The following is a 17713-nucleotide window of genomic DNA, read 5'->3' as shown; positions in this document are numbered from 1 at the left end:
TAAACCAAAATTTACTTCAACATGTAAAATTTAATCCTAAAACACAAATTCACCTTACAACGTCTCCAAACCACTTAACCAAATAGTGGCTTGACCTAAACTCACTCCAAAACTTCGAACAATAATTTAATCCTTTGCACATTCCATAATAGGCATTAAAACCCACATTACAGTGATTATATCAAGGCCCAAAAAAATTCCAAAATCAGATTCTCACCTAAAAAAAATTATCCATATGGTCCTTAACACTTAATGATGATCAAGCCAACATTCTCCAAATCTTGAATCTAGAATTTCAATATTATGGGTTAATCAATTCAGACCAAAACCTTAGTGGCCAATAATAAATCTCCAAGAAATTCCAAAAAAGAAAGAAACACTTACATAAAATTGTCTCGAAATTGATTCCAAATTTGGTGAACAACACCTCAAAATCCTTCGATTATATTCAACAACGATTACGGACACCAGAGTTTCAAACAACAATCCAACTGATCAAAATGAAATCCTATATGTCCTGAACAAAATGACCAAATTTCAGCACGATCCAACAGTTTAAACTCCAACAATCGACAATTTTGTGGAAGGTGTCGCTGAAAAATCGAATTGTTTTCTCTCCGATTTTCTGCCTCTTTTCACTCCCCTTTAGTTTCGAAAAATCTCAATTCTTTCATTTTTTTTTCAAACTTTAAAAAGATAAATAAAATATTTTATCACAACATCTCCAAAATCTCCAAAGATTCTATAAAATTAATAAATCAATTAACTTCTCAAATTACTTAGGCTTCGAAAATCAAAATTAAATGGCATAAAATCCAATACAAATTAAATCCTTTCAAATATTTAAATCAATTAAAAACCACATAAATTTTGTTATCTTTTAAGTTGGCCCCAAAATCCAAAATCAAAGGGAGGTAAAATTCAATCAAGATAATTAGTTCGAATATCTAATCAATTAAATTCAATTTGACCAATAAAAGCTTTTCAATTATTTTAATTTAATCCCAATTTTAAAAAATGAAAGGGAAATTAAAACTCAATAATTTTAGATAACTAATTTTAATTTTCCTGAAATTCATGATGTTACAAGCAGAGGTTTAATTTCTCACATATTGTTATACTAAAAAAAAAAGTTAAAATTAGCCCTTAATAATAAGGGAGAATTGGGTCGGATAAATCAAAATCATCATGATTATGACAAGGCATTTTTACATGAAATGCCTAAAGAATAGGCACATATTAAATTAATGTTTTGAACATTTCATTTTTTACAAAAAAAGAAAAAAAAAGAAAAAAAAACCTATTGGGCTTCCCTATTTTCACTTGAATATTTACAATTTAGTCATCACCTACGTTTTATATATATATTTATTTATTTATTTATTTATCTATCTATTTATTTCTCTCTCCTCCATGCATATTCTTGTTGGAGTTGATGCCCTAAAGTCTCGTGTTCTGTTGTTTGTAAACAGTATGTACGAATGCTTGTGTTGTTAATATTTGATACTTACTTCACATCTTGTATTTTTGCTCAGTTACTTGTTTTATTTGCTTTACCACAAACCAATAAACATCAAATCTCTAGTTATCTGTATGTGACTCAAGCATGTATGTAATGACATACAAATGGATCATGTCTTGAGTGATAACCAAAATGGTCTGTAGTATATGGATATAGGAGGGAAACCTTATTCTGGTAACGCTACGGATGCGGCCCGCTTTGTGGAATGGTCACAAGTGTTGTGACTTGTCACGGATGGTCTGATCCTGATCATTCGTGTGGGGACATGCGAGCGGGAGCGTCCTATACAAAGAGTTTATATAAGACCTGACCACGACGTGTTAACGTCTCGTTATATAACACCGTTCATGACAGAGACTTCACTTCACTGAGATGACCATAGGTAACATGACCTCAATCCTAAGTGAGTTATGAATTCCTTCCATTGACGACGGCCCTATGATTTGTATGGGTGCGAGTGGCCAGGTTGCCGATTCAAACCTACCATTTTGGGGATTCGTTTGATTTGGGGGTGGGCAACTCAGCTACACAAGATGGAATTCACTCCTTCCCCGAAGCAGGGGTAAGTAAATAGATGGCTCCCTTAAAGGCTGATTCTGAGGCTTGAACGATGTGGCACCACACACCTTCTCTTGGGCCGGGAGGTGTTCACACATAGTAGAACTATGTTGTATTGTTCATTAGAGGAATCAATGGTACTTGAGTGAAATGTAACTACATGGGCATAACGGTAATTTGGTCCAGCTGTACTTACGACCATCTGTGAAGGGTTATCGTACTCATGATTGGTTATATCCGATGGACAGAGAAATATATTTGTGGTAAGAAGAGTTCAGCTATTGTTCTTTAGTAGAATGCCTAACAGTTAATGGATGGTAGATCTCGTGGCTAAAGAGTTTAGTTAGCTATTCACGTACCGTTGGAGCTTCGAGCAACAGGTCTATTAGGTCCCCTAGGTAGCTTGGATAAAGTTGAGAACTAGTGTTTGGGTTAATTTGAAATGTTCAAATTGACAAGAGGAAGTTCGATTATATATGATATAATTGGCTAAATGTATGAGATACATTATTTTGGAGAAAATTAGATATAAATATGATTTATATCAAGTAGAGGAGAAAATATTATAGTAGATATGTGATATCAAACTATAGAATATAAATATAATATGATTATATTTATTAATTACTTAATTGGTTAATTATATGATAATTAATCCAAAATTCACGTTCGAACGTGGGTTAGTGGGCAACGTCAGTTATCGTAACCGATGAGTTAAAAATGAGAAAAGTTTTCATTTTGGATCGTGCAATCGATATTCCATAATTCCGCCTAAAAGATTTTGTGAAATCGCGCTGGTGTTTTCTAAAACGATCGCCCGAGAGCCTATACGATAGTCGCTTCTTTGCCTAAACGATCGTCCACCTCGCAGTTTTACTAAACGATCGTACACCTTTTCCTAAACGATCGTTCAGCATATCCTACACGATCGTGTAGCACCTATATGCGATAAGCACTTCTGTTATACGATAGTGTTGTTTTCTCTCCCACTTGCTTATCCCCTACACAACTCGTTTTTCCTCCGTCCTCTACCAAATTCACCAAAGCCCACCCTTTGGGTTTTCACTCCGAGAATACCCGGGCTCATTAGTGGTGAAGTCATCCCCATTGCGGCATTCGTGTTCACGTTGATCGTGCTGCTACTGTCGACGTTCCCGTCGGGCGTTGATAGATCTGTTGGAGGGTTCTGTTGCGTTGGGGGTTCTAAAGTTTGAAGATAGTCTTCAACTGGTACGAAACTCTTTCCCTTATGTTTTTGTTGTTCATAGCATGCCGTTAATTAAGTTTTGATTGCATAACTGTATGTGTTGTATGTATATTGTTCGATTTCGGTCACTGTGAGATCGGAGCGATCCAAACATGCTCATGGAACTCTCGGTATGAGATCCTTCAATTGGTATCAGAGCCAGGTTCTGATACTCCGATTTCATCTGTTGCAACAAAATGAAATATACATTCATGGTGGGTGCATTTCTACGTTGTTTAATTGTTAAATCTGTTGTGGATGTGCCGGATTAATGGATGTTTTCAGCATGATTAGCCTCGCTTTGATTTAAATCCTTTTACATTTGCGGTTGTTTGTAAAGGCCCCTGTATTTTTGGGCATTAATAATCGTTTTCGAGTCTGTATTCAAAGTTTGTTTGAAATTTTGAGTCGTTCATCTAAGTTATGGGCAGGCGTTACGGCTCTTCGAGGAAGAAGGCGATTTAGAGTTGATCGCATCGTGCAGAAGATGTTCTACGCTATCACCATTGATCGCATCGTAAAGATGAAGGAGTACGCGATCGCTGATGAACGCATCGGTTAAGCGATGGTGAATGTGATCAAGAGTTGGTCACATCGAATTGACGATCGAGTACGCAATCGCTGAGTATCGCGTCGTGTAGACAATGAGATGCTCGCGGATCGTTTAATGCGTGCGCGCTAGACGATCGTTTAGGTTAGCAAGCTTCATCGCTTAGTAACTCACTAAACGATCACTTAGCATCGCAAGGTAAATCGTTTACCTGATTGCGAGCATCGTGTAGACGATGAAATGCTCGTGTATCGTTTAAAGCGCGTGCGCTAGACAATCGTTTAGGTCTGCAAGCTTCATCGCTTAGTAACTGACTAAATGATCGCTTGGTAACTCAAGGTAAATCGTTTACCTGTCATCGCGCTACACGATCGCATAGACGATCAGGCTTCGCAGCCTAGTCGTCATCTACGTGATCATTTACTTATGTTCCTATCTTCTAGTGTGCGCTGAACGATCGTCTACCTACAAAGTTTGCTACATGATGAAGACCTTCTGGTGGTTCAAGACCTGGTTCGCCTGTGAATCGATTTGCTCGATGAAAAATGTAATAGATAGGATTTTTTCCATTCCGGTTTTTTGTAAAGGCTCATCCCGGTCCATTAATTCTTTGTTTATTACATGCAATGTATGTCTTTATATGTAATATGGTATATACATACAGTAAATCCCACCTTAGGTTATGCAATGGTCATGCATCATCTTTTTATTGTAATTGTTATAATGTAGAGAAGCATGGTTTTAATTATGTAAGAGCATGCTCATGCATCATTAATATAAGAGTTATATTTATGCATGCATAAAAAACATTGATATACATCATCTTTATATTATAAATGTTATGGTATACGAGTGAATGATAGCATGTTTGCTAGGTTGTTACGCGTTATATATATATAAGTTTTATATAATAATGATCGAACATTGCATGAAGCATGACACATAGGTTATTTTATAAATGTCATAAACGCCTCGTTGTGCGCAATGTTTTTAGTTGTTTCTTTTAAAAAAATATCATGCATGCTCACTTAGAACTAAAAAGAATAAGAAAGACATGCATGCTCACTTAGGTTTAATTCATAGTTTTAAAGTGTTTAAAACTTGGATCACATAGACCTAAGATCACGGTTCTAATATGATTAGCAACCCTAAGGCTTTAATCTTTTAATTAGTTTAATAGGATTAAATTGGCCAATAAAAGGTTAAAGTGTAGCAAATCTATCTATAAGGGACCTTTTATCTAAGGCGGGTTCTGTCTAGGCTTGGGTATTTAAGTTGCCAGAAACGTAACACTCCTACCTGGGAACTTACCCGGAAAGGTGAATTAGATAGACTTAATGCATGCATGCAAATTAAGGACAGGCCATTAAAGTGTTTAAATGTGACTACTTGAACTTGTTCATATTTCATAGACAAACGTTGTTTATGAGCAGAGTTTAAAAAGATAACTTAGAATAAAAATCAGTAGTCAGATTGTCTAGGTTAGTGAATCCCTAGGTAGAACATTCAGTGGAAGGTACTTGGGACATAAGGTGCTTCACTTAAACCTTTCACGTTTCTCCTAAATAGTCCACACCATGAGATCTATCATCGGCCTCGCGGCACCTTTGGCGTGTCCCCCCAATGGATGGTGTTTGGGTAGGTCAATATCAAGGTAGATGGAGAGAATGTTCATAATAAGTGGGAGTGGGAAGTGCAACAGCATATCCCTCGGTCTCCCTCGTTAGGTTGAATAAAGTTACTGCGCATTGCCTCAAGGCACCTTCGGAGTGTCCCCCTAAAGGATGGCAGTTTTGCGTGTTTCTTTATTTGATCTCCTGTAAAACGATAAGGTAACTTAATCTCTTGTCATAATCTGTCTTTTCCCTACGGTAAGCGCATTAGAGCAGGACTCTGGCACCGAAAACGAGGGGTTACACTTACGCGGAATAGTTAAAAGTTAATGATTCTGGACCGAAAAATGGTGGCTGTTAGGTTCAGTTTCAAGAGTTGGTTCTGCCTAATGGTTGAGAATGTCTCATCCCAGCGAAGGGGCAACTGATCACCCCACCAGTGGCGTTTGTCCTGCCTCACTGGGGCATCATTGCAAAATAGAAGTCTATAACTTAGGGTACTTGAAATTGTTTTGCAAAACTGATTGGTTTAAAAGTGGTTTAGCAAAATCTAATAAAGTTTTGTTCGTATTTTCAGCAACATTTTCAAAAATGGCAACAACCACGTTATCATTGTTAAGCGCCAAAAAACTTACTGGCGATAATTTCACAACATGGAAACACATGATCACGACGATCCTAATCATCGAGGATCTCATGTTCGCTCTCACGGAGGTTTGTCCTCCTATTCCAGCTTCAAATGCCGCTCGAAATGTTCAGAAGGCATACTAGCGATGGACAAGAGCGAATGAGAAGGCCCGAGCCTACATCTTGGCAAGTCTTTCTGAAGTCTTGGCCAAGAAACATGAGCCTATGGTCTCAGTGCGTGAGATCATGGAGTTCCTGCGGGGGATGTTTGGACAACCGTCTGAATAGCTTATGCATGAGGCTCTTAAATACATATTCAACTCCAAAATGCAAGAAGGCATCTCTGTTCGTGAACATGTGCTAAACATGAGGGTCCACTTTAATGTGGCGCAGTTTAATGGGTCTACCATCGATGAGGGCAGCCAGGTTAGCATTATCCTGCATTCTTTGCTGGAGAGCTTCTTGCACTTTGTTAGTAATGTGATTCTTAACAAAGTGAAGTATAACCTTACAACTCTCCTCAACGAGTTGCAGACATACCAATCTTTACTAAAAAGTAAGGAGAGACAAAAGGGTGAGGAAAATGTTGCTTCATCCTCCAGGACGTTCCATAGAGTTCGACCTCAGGAACGAAGTCTACACCTTCTACTTCTAACTCTGAAAAGGGGAGGAAGAATAAGGGTGGTAAGGGTAAAGGGAAGGCACCTGCTAACCCATCATCTGTCGCCCCAAGGAGACGTCCACAAGTTGCTAAGGGAAAGTGTTTCCACTGCAACCAAGATGGACACTGGAAGAGGAACTGTCCTTGGTATCTGAAAGAGAAGAAACAGCCAAGGCTAAGGTCAAGGTCGATAAAGGTAAATGTGATTTACTTGTGCTTGAAACTTGTTTAGTGGAGAATGATGATTCTACTTGGATAATTGATTCAGGCGCTACTAACCATGTTTTTCATCTTTTCAAGGGATTAGATCTTGGCGACAGCTGGAGGCTGGTGAGATGACAATGCGAGTAGGCACTGGGCACGTCGTCTCAGCTGTGGCAGTGGGAGGACTCCAGTTAGCTTTACAGAATAGGTTTCTTATTTTAAATGATGTATATATTGTTCCTGGACTATTGAGAAACCTCATTTCTGTAAAGTGTTTATTGCAATGTAAATATATTGTCTCTTTTGATGTGAATAAAGCGTTTATTCATAAAGATGATGTTTTTATTTGCACAACAAATCTAGAATCGAATTTATATGTGCTAAGGCCGTTAGCCATTAATTCCCTCCATAATACTGAAATGTTCATAACTGCAGTAACTCAATCAAAACGTCGACGAATTTCTCCAAAAGAAAATGCCCAACTTTGGCATCTACGTTTAAGGCACATCAATCTCAATAGGATTGAGAGATTGGTGAAGAATGGACTTCTAAGTGAGTTAGAAGAAAATTATTTACCTGTGTGTGAATCTTGCCTTGAGGGTAAGATCACTAAACGACCTTTTACTGGAAAAGGTTATAGAGCCAAGGAGCCTCTTGAGTTAGTACATTCTGACCTTTGTGGTCCTATGAATGTGCGAGCCCGATGTGGCTATGAGTATTTTATCAGTTTTACTGATGATTACTCCATGTACGGGTATGTTTATCTTATGCAACGGAAGTCTGAATCATTTGAAAAGTTCAAAGAGTTCAAGGCTGAAGTTGAAAACACATTAGATAGACGGATTAAAACACTTCGATGGGATCGAGATGGAGAGTTTTTGGACTCGACATTCCAGGACTATTTGATAGAACATGGAATCATTTCTCAACTCTCAGCGCCGGGTACACCTCAGCAGAATAGTGTAGCGGATAGGACAAATAGAACCTTGTTAGACATGGTTCGCTCGATTATGAGTTACGCTTCCTTACCGGACTCGTTTTGGGGTTTTGTAGTGAAGACTGCAGTTTACATACTCAACTATGTTCCCTCCAAGAGTGTTGCCCGAACACCTTTAGAGTTGTGGAACAGGCGTAAAGCTAGTTTACGTCACTTCCGCATTTGAGATTTCCCTGCACATGTGCTTGAGGCTAATCCCAAGAAGTTGGAACCACAGTTGAGGTTATGCCTCTTTGTAGGCTACCCCAAAGGTACACGAGGGGGTTATTTTTATGATCCAACAGAAAATATGGTGTTTGTTTCAACAGGCGTTACTTTCCTGGCGGAGGATCATATAAGAGGGCACAATCCAGAAGCAAAGTCGTGTTGCGTGAGCTTTCCAATGAAACTACTGAAACTTCAACAAGAGTTGTTGAAGAGCCTGCTACATCAGAAAGAGTTGTTGATGGGAGTTCATCCAGTAAGTCAGTTCCACCTCACGAGTTGAGGGAATCTCGACGTTGTGGGAAGGTTGCGAACCCACCCGTTCGCTATCTGGGTTTCACGGAAGTCCTTGCTATGGTAGCAGATGGCGACGTTGAGGATCCGTTGTCTTATACGAAGGCAATGGAGGATGTTGATCGGGATGGCGACGTTGATGAACCTTGTTTTTACAAGAAGATCATCAACGCTTCATTAGTCTTCTTAATGTTGTACGTAGACGATATCCTATTCATTGGGAATGATGTAGGTCTACTGATTGCAGTTAAGAATTGGCTAGCAACCCAATTCCAAATGAAAGATTTGAGAGAGGCTCAGTTTGTTCTAGGTATACAGATCTTTCAGAATCGGAAGAACAAAGTGCTAGCACTGTCTTAGGCATCGTACATTGACTAGTTGTTGCTCAAGTACTCCATACAGGACTCCAGGAGGGGTCTACTGCCGTTCAGGCATGGAGTCACTTTATCTAAGGAAATGTGTCCTAAGACGCCTCAAGAGGTTGAGAAGATGAGAAGGAACAGTCTAACACGGGCCATTTTAATGTTACTAACCCGTTTACGAAGCCTCTCATGGCTACAGTGTTGAGGATCACCTACGGAGCATGGGTCTACAGGATAGCCTGCGGTTGGACTAGGGCAAGTGGGAGATTTCTTTATACTAGGCTTTTATGCCCTAGTTTATTGTTTTGTACTAAGTTTTTTTTACACCCCACTTCGCTTTAGGACAAGTGGGAGATTTTTTAGATTGATGCCCTAAAGTCTCGTGTCCTGTAGTTTGTAAACAGTATGTACGAACGCTTATGTTGTTAATATATGATATTTACTTCACATCTTGTATTTTTGCTCAGTTACTTATTTTATTTGTTTTACCACAAACCAATAAACATAAAATCCCTAGTTATCTGTATGTGACTCAAGCATGTATGTGGTGACATACAAGTGGATCATGTCTTGAGTGATAACCAAAATGGTCTGTAGTATATGGATATAGGATGGAAACCTTCTCCTGGTAACGCTACTGATGCGGCCCGCTTTGTGGAATGGTCATAAGTGTTGTGACTTGTCACAGATGGTCTGATCCTGATCATTCGTGTTGGGGACATGCGAGCGGGGGCGTCCTATACAAAGAGTTTATATAAGACCTGACCACGAAGTGTTAACGTCTCGTTATATAACACCGTTCATGACAGAGACTTCACTTCACTAGGATGACCATAGGTAACATGACATCAATCCTGAGTGAGTTGGGAACTCCTGCCATTGAAGGCGGTCCTTTGATTTGTATGGGTGCGAGTGGCCAGGTTGTCGATTCAAACCTACTATTTTGGGGATTCGTCTGATTTGAGAGCTCGAACTCAGCTACACAAGATGGAATTCACTCCTTCCCCGAGGCAGAGGTAAGAAGATAGATGGCTCCCTTAAGGGCTGATTCCGAGGCTTGAACGATGTGGCGCCACACACCTTCTCTTGGCCCGAGAGGTGTTCACACATAGTTGGACTATGTTGTATTGTTCATTAAAGGAATCAGTGGTACTTAAGGAGTGAGATGTAACTACAGGGGCATAACGGTAATTTGGCCCAACTGTACTTACGAGCATCTGTGAAGGGTCATCGTACTCATGATTAGTTATATCCGATGGACACAAAAATATATCTGTGGTAAGAAGAGTTCAGCTGTTGGTCTTTAGTAGAATGCCTGACAGTTAATGGATGGTGGATCTCGTAGCTAAAGAGTTTAGTCAGCTATTGACGTAAAGTTGGAGCTTCGAGTCACAGGTCCATTAGGTCCCCTGGGTAGCTTGGATAAAGTTGAGAACTAGTGTTTGGGTTAATTTGAAATGTTCAAATTAACAAGAGGAAGTTCGATTATATATGATATAATTGGACTGGTTAATTATATATGATATAATTGGCTAAATGTATGAGATACATTATTTTAGAGGAAATTAGATATAAATATGATTTATATCAAGTAGAGGAGAAAATACTATAGTAGATATGTGATATCAAACTATATGATATAAATATAATATGATTATATTTATTAATTAATTGATTGATTATTTATATGATAATTAATCCAAGATTCACGTTTGGACGTGGGTTAGTAGGCAACGTCAGTTATGGTAACTGATGAGTTAAAAATGAAAAAAGTTTTCATTTTGGATCGTGCAATCGATATTCCGTAATTTCGCCAAAAAGATTTCGTGAAAGGGCACTGGTGTTTTCTAAAACGATCACCCGAGAGCCTATACGATAGTCGTTTCTCCGCCTAAACGATCGTACACCTTTTCCTAAACGATCGTTCAGCATATCCTACATGATCGTGTAGCTCCTCTATGTGATAAGCATTTTTGCTATACGATAGCGTTGTTTTCTCTCCCACATGCTTATCCTCTACACGACTCGTTTTTCCTCCGTCCTCTACTAAATTCACCAAAGCCCACCCTTTGGATTTTCACTCCGAGAATATCCAAGGTTCATTAGTGGTGGTGTCGTCCCCGTTGCGCGTTTGTGTTCGCGTTGATCATGCTGCTGCAATCGACGTTCCCGCAGGGCATTGGTAGATCTGTTGGAGGGTTCCGCTGCGTTGGGGTTCTGAAGTTTAAAGATAGTCTTCAACTGGTACGAAACTCTTTCCCTTATGTTTTTGTTGTTCATAGCATGCCGTTAATTAAGTTTTGATTGCATAACTGTATGTGTTGTATGTATATGTTCGATTTCGGTCACTATATGATCGGAGCGATCCAAACACGCTCGTGGAACTCTCGATAGAGATCCTTCAATTCTCTCTCCCATGCGTATATTGTCTCTTCCCAATAATATATTTCATATATTCTCTCTCCCATAATTCACACTCATTTCTTCATCTTCCTTCTCCTGTCTCCTTCCCCTCCCTCTCTTTTCTCCTTTCGGCAATGTGAGTTGCAGGTGGTAGACGACGACATGGGGCGAATTGATGGCTCGGCACGAGATGACACAAACGACTTGGGACGAATCGATGGCACATATGGCGTAGGGCGAATCGAGAGTGACGGATTGGGCAGATTCGATCTTTCATATATTTGTTAGAATATTTTCAAATACCTAACAAAATGTTTTAAGGTATATTTAAAATAATCATGAATGCGTCAAAATGTTCTAAGATATATTTAAAATAACCATTGATCCGTAAAAAAAAATAAATAAATAAATTGATATGTGAAAACTAACGTAAATAGAAAATAAAATTTCATTAAATGCATTTTTTCCAAATTGAAAAATAGAAAAAATAAATAAATTAAATGCATTTTCTCTCTCCAATTGATAAATAAGAAAAATTATATTAAATGCATTATCTCTCTTTATAATTAATGTATTTTCTTTTTCCATTATTTAAGTAACCTTGAAAATAAGAAATATATATAGAACGAATAAAAGTAAATATAAAAAATGGTAAAACTGGCCAAAAATAACACTAAAAGACCTTTTTGAAAAAAATTAAATTTAAAGACATTTATAAAAATCCCTTATGACAATACAAGACTTTCAGCGATAGGATAACAACAAATATATGAATTTAACAATCATATATTTTATCCAAATATAATTTTAAAGATTTTAAACAATTTTATGATCTAATTGAAATTAAAGTAGGATAGCAAACGATTTAAAACATTTTTAAGTTTGTTATCTTATCCTACTCTATTTGTAAGTTTCAAAAAAATCCTGTTCATTGAACTCTTTATTTATTGATCTTGACCTCTTTTTTTTTTTTTTGTTTACCTGATTAAGTTTATATCTCTAATTCTAAGCTAATGTCTATCTTTACCACTGTTACCAATATTTTAAATCTCAAGAAAAATTTTAAAAACAAAAATTTCAAATCCCGTTTGATAAATATTTGGATCCTATTTAGTAATCATTTTGTTTTTCATTTTTGAAAATTAAATCTATAAACACTACTCACCCTAATTTTTTTAATTTGTTATCTATTTTTTACTATAAACCCAATCTATAAAATCTTAGTGTTTAAAGACTTATTTCAGTTCTAACTCTTTTACTTAAAAGATCCAAATGACAATCACAGTAAAAAAAAAATTGAAAGAAAATAGACAAACAAGAAAACCAAATTACATGGGAGTTGGATGGTTGTTATGAAATCCAAAGAAAATCATCCAAAGTAGAAATAGTATAAGTTATAATTGAAAATTTATTAATAGCTTTGTTTTCTGCATTTTTCGAGAAAATAGGTCTAATACTCCAGGATTAGCCAAGTAACATACTCCCTTTGTATACGGATGTTTAAAAGTAATTCCAAAAATCTTTACCAGCACTTCTACTATTTTCAAAATCCACTTTACAATAATTTAATCATTAAAAATAATTTTACTGAAATGAAAATTATATTTAAGAGAATAAGATTAAATATTAAATTAATTTCAAATTGTTAAAAACAAGACAAAAATGATTTTGTTAATTGAATAGCAACCACCATGTCCAAAGCCAAAGGCATAAAAAGAGTTGAAAATCTAGAAAAAGAGATTTTGATTGAAGGGTCTATATTGCACTATTTCCCAACTTGCTTCCTTCTAGCTCTCTTACTGATACAGAAGCAGCAGCAGACCAAACAACTTTGTCAGATCTAGAAATTTACAAGACAGGAAATTGCCAAACCAGTAGAGTAAAGGAAACAAAAACAAAAACAAAAACACCAGAAGATGGAGGGGTTGAGGAAGAAAAGAACTTGATCTTAATAGATATGAGGGTAAAAAAAAGCCACTAAACACTAAAGAGAGAGATTAAAAAGAGGGGAAAAAAAGCTACAATCCTAGAAACCAAAACCCTGTTAAAATTGCCACCCACTTAAAATAATAGAACTCAAAAAGAAGAGGAGATGTTGTCTAATGAACTGAGACTGCATCATCATCTCATCATCATCATCATCATAACTCAGCTCTCACCACCATTGATTTTTGTAAAAATCTAAAAAGCATCATCATCAGTAGTATTGTGGATTCATTCTGGAGACTAGCAAAGCAAGAGAAGACATATTCCATAATTGTAGCCAAAATAAGTATGGAGAGAACTAGCCAGTAGCTTGTTCCTTTTTTTATATATCCAAAGCAGCAAAACTTCTGACAAAACTCCTTGTACCAAGAAGCTCCATTAAACTGCAGGCAGGAGGAGGAAGAAGAAGAAGAAGCTGAACCCACCCCACGCACTTAGTATCCATTCGCTACACCACTTCTCTTTTCTGATGATGGTGTTGTAACTGGCTTCGCACCACCCTTCAGGGCATCTACAGTTTTCAAAACTGATCCATTCTCAGAGATCTTTGTCTCCTCCTTTACCAAATCATTTGTGGCTTCAACTGGCTTTGGAGTTTTCACATCCACTACTTCAGAAACTTCCTTCTTTTCATCAGTAGGCTTTCCTTCCCAAACCTGCATTGCGTAGAAGTGTTAAATAAACACCATGAACAGAAACAATTTCAATTTTAAGAAAAGGGTTTTGCTACCCGGTTCAGACATGCTACCTGTTTCTTGAACTGCTGTTGCTTGGCTTTCTTCTCTTGTATTGTCTTTTGTCGAGTCTCGTAGAAACCAAAATCATCCAAAATGCATGTTTTGCTCGCATGCTCCTTGAAGATTTTTACCATCTTAAGTCCCGGCTCCAACTTGACCTACAAACAAAACATGTATTTTTCAGGACCAGTCACAAATAAGTTTAACCACGAATCAAATTATATGTTCACGAAAATAACTACCTCCTGTGTGTCCCTGCTATTGGTAACAGGCTTGTTCTCGTTGTTCTCAAGAATAATGTGTTTCAAAAGACTGTTGGGAACATCCTTCACTACATGCCACTTAACAGGGAAACAGCCGTTCCATTTGTCTTGTTGCCAGTATTCCAAGTTCTTCTGGAAGTCGACTGGCCCTATCATCTCAGCAAGGCCAACAAACTGACCACTGGTATTGACCTATCCATGGATGAATACAACATCAAATGCAAGAAGAGAAACCATAAACACAAGTAAAACAATTGACAATCTCAAATAGATACACACCGAAAAGAAAAGAAAAACCGGACAACCACCAGACTTCTCTTGAGCTTCCTGGAATGCAGCATCAAGTTTCTTGTTGCCATTAGGTGTGCTAGCCCAAACATTATACTTGATGCTTTTATGCACATCATCTTCGCTGTATGATTTAATAACAAAGAATTTGGCCTCAGCATATTCCTCAGGAAAATCTACTTTGTTGTATTGATCTCGGTCTGGAGTAGACACCTTATCTTTTTCTTCCTCGTCAGTTGCATTCATTGGTGGTAAAAGTTGTCCCTTCACAGCGAGAACACTGGGCACAAAGCCCTTCTGGTTCTTGCTACCCTTAGCTCTTGGTCCCCTATTCAGCTCATTCAAACCATCCATGTTCTCGTTTCCATATCCATAATAGCCACCATTTCGTCCTCTAGGCTTGTATTTGTTGTCGACTGCAAGCCACACACGCCCATTAGATCGTGAATCATAACCATGCGAAGCAAACCCTACACCAGATCTGACTGTGTTTCCAAATTGACCATACAACTTATTGGGGTACATCCTATTTATATAACCTTGGGTGGTATTCATTCCTGACATGGGTCTAGGATGAGGAAAACCCTGCAGCACAAAAATTGAAAGAAACATATTAAATCATGATATTCAATACTAAAAAAGAGACTTAAAAGTAGATATAGAATGCTTACTACATAGTGAGAGCCGGGGCGGAAGCTTGGACTCCTTGAAGAAGGTATGTTGTTTGCATTTGAGATAGAAGAGGTAATAGTAGAGCTACTGACCAGCCTAGACTGTCCATCTGAGTACAGTGGACCATCTGACCATGGGAAAGAATTCCTCACCCCTTCAAAACCATATCTGGGATCCTGATAACCCGAAGCAGGAATATGCCCTGGCAAAGCACCCCTTGCATACGCATTTGAACCAAATGTTGAATTTTGATATGTAGATTTTAAGGGAGCTGCACCATTGCTTCCCTTTGTTCCCCCACCATTTGTCAAGCCATTACCATTTGGATTGGTTGTCTCCACTGGAATCGGCTTTTGCTCAGTGGCTGCAGAGGTAGAAATGTCTCCCTGGGTTTGAGGAACTGTGGTCGGACTAGGAGTATAAGGCCCACTGGTTGGAGTAAGAGGCTGAAAATATGGAGGATATTGGTAGTGCTGAGGTCCATACAGCTGGCCGTCATTCCCCATCGAGGGAACTGGAGAAGCTGCAGGTGAATAAGGACCATAGGGTCCGTATCCATAACCATGGTGATACATAAGAGATCCATTGTCCCCATAGACTCCCTGAAAATTTTGTTTAGGAAAAAAAAAAAAAAAAAAAAGAGAACAAAAGACAACAAGTTAGAACATAGCAAAAGTTACAATTCAAGTGGAGGAAATTCATTATCAACGTAGCAGCAAAAACTTACAGAAGTCATTTCAACCCCATCTGAATTTGTATATCTTGAATAATCATCCCCCCAGTCATTTCCAGTCCCATCAAACCCTACAAAACAACCCTCAGAAAGTCAGAGATCACAATGTCAAATTTCCAAGAACGTAATATCGTACTCAAGTTGAATACAATAAGAAATATATCATTGAATATTCAAATTCTAGAATCCATAAATCAATATACCTCCATAGTAATAAGATGGATATCCATTAGGAAGATAGCACATCCCTGGATCCATGAATTCCTGTAAAAACGGAGTCACAGACCGTTCATTTGGAATCTGACTAATAGCAGCATTCCCAGAATCAATGGACCCATATTGATTAGCAGATTGCTATACAAAGAAAATTTTCAGGAGTCAGCTTATTGAAAGGGAGATATAATAGTATAACCAGTCGAAATCTCACCAACTCCACCAAAGTTGGTAGAGTTGACAAGAAAGACAGTACTTGAACAAGCCATATTTCCGTTTTATTATTATGAACTACAAATTTTTTGCAAGACATCCACAAGAATAAAGTACTTCAACTCCGAATCTGAGAGGCAGTACCTTTTTCGTAGGCTCTGGAATCTCAACAGGCTTGGCCTGAGCATCCAATGACAACTTCTGCAGCAAATCTGCAGCTTCTGTAAAAATCAGAAGTAAAGGAAATACACAACTCGTGTTCACAAAATCACTATGCAGACCAAAAACTCTAAAACACGTTCAACATATAAAAATAGGTGAAAAAAACATTATTTTTTAGTTCAAATCCAATTCTAAATTCAATACTAGCATACAAGAGAAAGAAATCTTCCAAACAGATGCGAAAAGAAACCAGATCCCATCATACAAAAACCTAAAACCTCCAAAAAGCAAACGTAAACGAATATTGAATCAACAGAAAAGTAACCCATATCATACTTTCAAGTTTCAACTCCTCAACAACAGATCAAACAGAACCCAAATACAAAACCATCTTAACAAAATTAAACCCCCAATAACCTGACAAAAGAATTCAAACCCATATCAAGAAAAGAAAAGAAACCCAACACAGATCTACAAATCAAAACCAAAAAGAACAAAAACCCAAGATCCAATTCAAATCATGAGAAGGGTACACATAAAAAGTAAGAAAAGAGAAAACCCATATGAAATAGAATAGTAAGGATACGATCTGTAGAAGGAGGTGAAGCAACAGTAGCCATGAGAGGTAGATCTCGCTGAGACAAAAGCAAGGGTATAGACCAAAACGAAAAGGGGTGAAAGAGATGATATAAAAATGAACAAAAAAAACCCTGAAATCCCAAATCAAAGAACTGGGTATAGAGGGGATGGAGGGTTTATAGTAAGGAAATTGAAAAAAACCCTAAAAGAGAGAGATAAAAAGAAGAGAGAGAGAGAGAGAGAGATGGTAGCGAAGGGGAACCAACGGGTCTCGCAGCCGCCAGAGGGTTTTTTTTCTTCTGGGTTTCGGGGGAAGAAGGAAAAAAGAGGGTTTTGTACATCCAAAACGGTGATTCAAATAGCTCTCACACAAAGGCCTCGCTTCAGTTCTTTCGAACAAAAACCCTCACCCGCGGGTGATTTTTCTAAGCTTTTTATTGGTTGAATCTCCACGTGGCTAATTGCTAGTGGTGTAGTGACATGAAGGGGAAGACCGAAGAGAAGTCAAGGGAGGGTTTGATTGGTGGGTGATGTAAAGACAGGTGAGAATAAGGAAAAGAAGAACGTGGTGGAGTTGTTGCCACTTAGCGGAGGAAAACCTAATTGGGAAAGGACAGGGATGTCCC

At 37.9% G+C, this 17713-nt stretch overlaps 1 protein-coding gene across 4 annotated transcripts; it reads right to left on the bottom strand.

The window, feature by feature from the left end:
* Positions 1-13166: 13166 nt before the first annotated feature.
* LOC150038013 (YTH domain-containing protein ECT4-like) lies at positions 13167-17499 on the bottom strand. 4 transcript variants are annotated; one of them, XM_090310715.1, is made up of 9 exons: positions 17095-17499; positions 16491-16567; positions 16124-16274; positions 15915-15991; positions 15190-15789; positions 14507-15100; positions 14207-14419; positions 13976-14122; positions 13167-13883 (listed from the first exon to the last, which is right to left on the bottom strand). In XM_090310715.1, the coding sequence occupies exons 1-9, from the start codon at positions 17126-17128 to the stop codon at positions 13662-13664; spliced, it is 2115 nt and encodes a 704-aa protein (XP_090166841.1). In that variant the 5' UTR covers positions 17129-17499; the 3' UTR covers positions 13167-13661. The 4 variants fall into 4 exon arrangements, with proteins under 4 accessions (XP_090166841.1, XP_090166842.1, XP_090166840.1 ...); XM_090310716.1 differs by having other exon boundaries at positions 15187-15789; positions 16124-16184; XM_090310714.1 differs by having other exon boundaries at positions 15187-15789; positions 17095-17456.
* Between the last annotated feature and the right edge of the window lie 214 nt (positions 17500-17713).

Source organism: Benincasa hispida, chromosome 2 (assembly GCF_027475165.1).
Source record: "Benincasa hispida cultivar pf3 chromosome 2, pf3_genome.v1.1, whole genome shotgun sequence".
Lineage (NCBI taxonomy): Eukaryota > Viridiplantae > Streptophyta > Magnoliopsida > Cucurbitales > Cucurbitaceae > Benincasa > Benincasa hispida.
The sequence above is the reverse complement of the archived record's forward strand: the minus strand, read 5'-3'. Positions and strand labels throughout refer to the sequence as shown.

Bases quoted from the DNA above. Each gene is read 5' to 3' on its own strand.
- LOC150038013 (XM_090310714.1), bottom strand. From the start codon at position 17,128: ATGGCTACTGTTGCTTCACCTCCTTCTACAGATC. The intron at 16,275-16,490 runs GTACTGCCTCTC...TTCTTTGTATAG, and splicing joins TTCCAGAGCCTACGAAAAAG to CAATCTGCTAATCAATATGG. The intron at 15,101-15,186 runs GTAAGCATTCTA...TTTGTGCTGCAG, and splicing joins GCCCCGGCTCTCACTATGTA to GGTTTTCCTCATCCTAGACC.